The sequence below is a fragment of the Pristiophorus japonicus genome, chromosome 22 (genome assembly GCF_044704955.1).
Source record: "Pristiophorus japonicus isolate sPriJap1 chromosome 22, sPriJap1.hap1, whole genome shotgun sequence".
NCBI classification, from domain to species: Eukaryota; Metazoa; Chordata; class Chondrichthyes; family Pristiophoridae; genus Pristiophorus; species Pristiophorus japonicus.
In genome coordinates, this window is record NC_091998.1 from 58,977,645 (window position 1) to 58,982,717 (window position 5,073).

The 5,073-nt window shown below is 49.3% G+C and overlaps 1 protein-coding gene across 1 annotated transcript; it reads left to right on the forward strand.

The window, feature by feature from the left end:
* Positions 1-353: 353 nt before the first annotated feature.
* Positions 354-4,599, forward strand: LOC139235065 (interleukin-1 beta-like). Its single transcript, XM_070866194.1, has 6 exons — positions 354-493; positions 603-669; positions 1,669-1,945; positions 2,289-2,453; positions 3,035-3,168; positions 4,014-4,599. Exons 1-6 carry the CDS (start codon positions 438-440, stop codon positions 4,224-4,226), a joined length of 912 nt encoding a protein of 303 aa, XP_070722295.1. The 5' UTR covers positions 354-437; the 3' UTR covers positions 4,227-4,599.
* The last annotated feature ends 474 nt before the right edge of the window (positions 4,600-5,073 follow it).

A 5,073-nucleotide genomic window follows, 5' to 3' on the forward strand; every position in this document is an offset into this window, starting at 1 on the left:
CTACAGTGTGTGATGTGGCTGAGGTTCTGGGCCTCAGTATCATTACACTCAGAGGGTAAAATGCTGCCTGGATACCCTCAACACAGAACAAGTGTGGCCTTTACTTGTTAAACCTTATGGGGCTTAGCAGGCAGTGAAATGCTTTTGCTTTTCAAACTTTGAATGGGTACCAGTGGCGAGAGGGTTAATTTCGGGAATATCCACACGCTGAGGAACTTCTAAAGACATTTCTGAAATAATGCACTACGCAATCAAAAAAATTCCATCCAGGGGAGACCCGCCCTGAGGGAGGAGCATGTGGAGGGCGCTGTGTATAAGACACGGGCTGAAGGCTGTTTATCAGCACAGCGACACAGTAATCCTGACAATCTTGAGCACACCGCCAGATATAACCTCAAACAACTGAGAGCGTCAAATCTACCGCGAAGACACGAGGCATGAAGACTGAGGTTGGACCCGTGACCATTCCAATGGTTGATAGTGAATCTCGAAGGTAAGATTTTGTTTAGTGTTTAATCCCAAACTGAGCGATGCCAGTCGCTCTCTATCTCTGAATCCTGCCCATGTTTGCAGCAACTAAATGATGCTCGCTCTATCCGCAGAACCTTCAGTCACCGCCGCCGCAGGAATTCTCGCCTGACTTCTCCGGTCTCCTGCCCCCAGCTCAAGGTAAGAATCTTTCACTGGCATTGTATCAACCTGATATTGGTGTGTGGGGGCATGGGGGGGGGGGACATGCATTTTGTTACAGTTACAGTAAGCTTGAGTTGGTAAATATTACAATGCTCTGAGCGAGCAGAATTCACAATGCAAATTGAACCCTCTTTGGAAATATTTTCTAAGTGCAGAGATTAAATTCCCAGGCCCCACCCCACACTCCAGCCCACCAATCCGGGCTGCGAGAGTTTCCTCTGTCTCAGCCCTCACAGAACCAGAGACATTTACAGCACGGAGCGAGACCATTTGGCCCATCGAATCCGCGCCGGCCGACCAAGAGCAACCCAGCTTAATCCCACTTTCCAGCTCTCGGTCCGTAGCCCTGCAGGTTACGGCACTTCACGTGCACATCCAAGTATTTTTTAAATGTGGTGAGGGTTTCTGCCTCTACCACCCTTTCAGACAGTGAATTTCAGACCCCCACTACCCTCTGGGTGAAGACATTTCCCCTCAAATCCCCTTTAAACCTGCTACCAGTCACTGTAAAGCTATGCACCCTGGTTATTATCCCCTCTGCTAAGGAAACAGGTTCTTCCTATCCACTCTATCTAGGCCCCTCATAATTTTACACACCTCAATTAGGTCTCCCCTCAGCCTCCTCTGCTCCAAAGAAAACAGACCCAACCTATCCAATCTTCCCTCACAGCTAAAATTCTCCGTCATGTGCTCCAACTTGCCAGCCACAGGGTATCAGTGTGTGGTGCCTGCAGCGGTTGGGAGGTCCTGTTTCTGCACCAATTGCAGTAATTCCAGGCAATCCCCTGAGTGTATCCTGGGCGCAGCTTCTTGTCCATGGTGTTACAGAGACATCGCATTCCTTCATCTCAACTCCCACTAAACATGCCTGGGACCCTTGGCATTTCTGGGGGGGCTGGAGGCTGGGGCAAAAAAAGCACATCACCCGCCAACGAGACTGGACTCACCGAATCTAACTGTTTGCTCATTTTGCAGAGCCTATTTCAAGAGACCTTACCAAAAGTGATGGAGACGAGCACGGCCAATCACCGAGCAGACGGAGAGAGCTACCAGCTAGAAATCACCGGGACATCCTCGTCCATAACCACGGCCGGCAATGCAGTACTCTCGCTGGAAAAGGCTGTCATGTTGGTCCTGGCTGTTGAAAAATTCAAGAAAGGGTTGGGGCGGCCGTCGAGCAATGGCTGGGGACACAAGGGCACTTCCTTCAAGGGCAGCGAGCTGCTCGGGAGCTTCAATGCGCTGGTGGAAGGTAAGAAGCGTTTCCTTCCAGTGTTGTCATTGGTGCCATGGCCAACTGTGTGAGCAGTGTGGCACCCGGCATCATGGCTGCTGGCTGCTGTGTCAGTGCTTCTGTTGCTGCTCCCTCATTGTTGCTGGCTCAATATAGTGGCATTGCCCACAGCAGCTGTGGCATTCCCATTGGCGTAAGGATTTGACAAGACAGCCTGGCACCCGGGTAACCCGGGCTGGCCAAGAACTGCAGCCTTGCCAGCGCTGCCCAGAGACATATTACACTTCCAGATTGATTTTTTTTCTGATCAATCTCCGTTAATTTGCTGCGGTGAATAACTGCTTTCGATTTGTGCCAACAGAAGCCATTACCTGCATCAGCTATGACGACACTGAACAGGCGAACAGCTCCTACAGGTTCATGCGGAGTGAGCGCACGCAGGTGAAGGACGAGCAAGACAAGTCTCTGATGCTGTCGGACAACCTCCAGCTCGTCGCCCTGTTCTTGCAGGAGCCGAAGGACGAAGGTGGGTCACCTCAGCCCTTGCTCTTTTCTGGAACACTTCAAACAAGGAAAAGTTGGCCAAAGTATTTCAATCTTCCTGTTCGGAAGAAGAATTCTCTCCCGGTCACTGTCGCTCTTCCTTGCCCCGCCTCTATTCTCTCCCGGCCTCTCCTGACTCCCTGCACAGAGGCTGACTCTTGGCTGGGATATATTTCTACAGGAGTCACTCTCCCCCCACCCAGTACCTCACCAACTTGGCCATTCTTACTGTGAGGCCAAAGTGTTGTCAGGCTATTCAGCCATGGGGGAGGCGCATCATAGCCCAGCCCGACTGATGTATATCCCCAGGATCACTAGATCAGGACCAGGAGCAGGGACCCTGGCCATTTCATCTGCTCCCTGGCGGAGTGTTGCTGAGGCCAATTGTAATGCACCAGTGCCTGCCTTGGTTAACTTGAACCTGACGACCATCCAGCCTGAATGGCTCAATTCCATTCCAGATGGTGCATTTATCCAGTAATAACTGGGGAGCTGCACTTTTAGTAATCTTGGTCTCAATATATTCTGACGACAGTACTAACATGTTCCCTCTTTAACTTACAGTAACACTGGATGTGAGGTACTACAAGACCGCTGTGAGCACAGAGAATGATTTGCCTGTTGTTCTGGGAATCAACAGGCGGAATCTGTTCCTCTCTTGCACGGGATCACATGACAGACCCAGGATGCAGGTGGAGGTAAGGGATTGCACAGTTACCTGACAAATATCACGTCATTGCTACCTGGAGGCTCGGCCTCTTCTGCCAGCCTGCCTGTGTTCATTCTCTACAACTTACATGTGTCAGAGGATTCAGTCCATGTTTTGCAACCTTCCCTTCACTCTGGCTGTGATGCCCCATGTCCACAATCTGACCAATTTCAACACTGGTTCTGCAGCTTCAGGGAAACCCCCTGCCCATATCTTACAGTCCATCTCCCCTCCTCCTGAAGGTGCTGCCTCTCTCTGCGACACTGGTTCCATGGGTGCTGGCCACCCTCCACTCACTCGCCCATGGAGCCAATCCTCAGATAGTGTATCAGAAAGCTATTTAACCTGAGGGTGCAGCCCCATAGCCCAATCCTAGCCTGGCCTGACCTGATACCCAAACATGTACAATCTCCAGCAGGGATCGCTGCACAGTGATCAGGAGCTGGAACCCTGGCATTTTTCCCCCGCCCTATCCCAGGAATGCTCTGTCCTCTCTCCCCTTCCTGGCCAAAGTCAGCTGGCTTAGAATAGTCCCGGGATCAAGGGCAATCACCCTGTGCATTTGCAGACAGTCAGCTGACGCGGAGTCTGGGCGGAGCCCTAATATCAGGGTAGCAGCCCTGCCAGGCACAGGAGCTGAATTCCCCAAGAAGGGAATGGGACGGGAAAGGGATGGGCGGCATTAGGTCTGCCGGCTCAGAACCTCCCACCAACATCAAGAAACCAGCCCCGTGCACACCAACATATCCTGAAATAAAGACCCTTGCAGCTTTTTCAGCTGAAATATAAATGTATTTCAATGTGTTCCAACCGATGATGTTTCTATTTGCACAGAAATGGGACAAGACTCTGCAGAATATCAGCAGTGCTACCGACCTGCTCCGCTTCGTGTTCTATAAGAAGGATTCGAGTTCTGGCGAGGACTTTGAGTTTGAATCGGCGATGTACCGGGGCTGGTACATCAGCACGTCCAGAAAGAGCAAACAGCCTGTGGACATGGACCGGAAGGAGCACCGCAAGAGAATCACAATCTTCACAGCGGAGTGAGACCGTCCCGAACTCTCCGCAGTTCACAACACAAACCAGGAGTAGTTGGTTTCGGGAGAGCGTGTGTATGTACTAAGTACAGAATTCGCAATCCATTGAATTACAATCATTTTGGTCATATTGGACTGAAAAGATTGATGTTGGAATATGTTGGTGAAACACAGGTAGCAATATTTGTTACTGCTTGACTTGTATATTATTTGCATTTAAACTTTAGTGAAACGAAGGTGTCGTATTTTTGGATCGTGAGGACTAATGATTGTATAAGTTATTCAATATTATTATTTATTATTTAAATTATTGATCCATTTATTGCTATACTGGAAGAGAAAGCTTCTTCCTTGGTTGATTAAATTTTGAGTTTTCTTTCAAACACATTAGTTTCCTTTTTCATTTTCACACATTTCCTTAAAAATGTTGTTTGGGGTAAAAAAAAATGAAGCACGCACCATTGCTGCAGTAGGAAAAGCTCTTCCATTCCCAACTGATTCTTTGCAATCTCCACAGTCTCGCGTTTGCTCACTTTTCTCACCCTCTGTTGGGCAGCTCCAGAATATTTGTTTTTACATTCTCTCCTGAAGAAAGAAAGACTTCCATTTCTATCGTCGCTTCCACCAGCTCAGGACGTCCCAAAGCCCTTCGCAGTCAATGAACCATTGTAATGTGGGAAACACAGCAGCCAAATTCCGCACAGCAAGCTCCAAAAACAGCAGTGCAGATAATGAGCAGATAATCTGATAGTTAGTGATGTTGATTGAGGGATAAATAATGGCCAGGACACCAGGAAAGCTCCCCCTGCTTTTCTTCAAATGGCACCGTGGGACCTTTTCTATGCACCTGAGAGGTG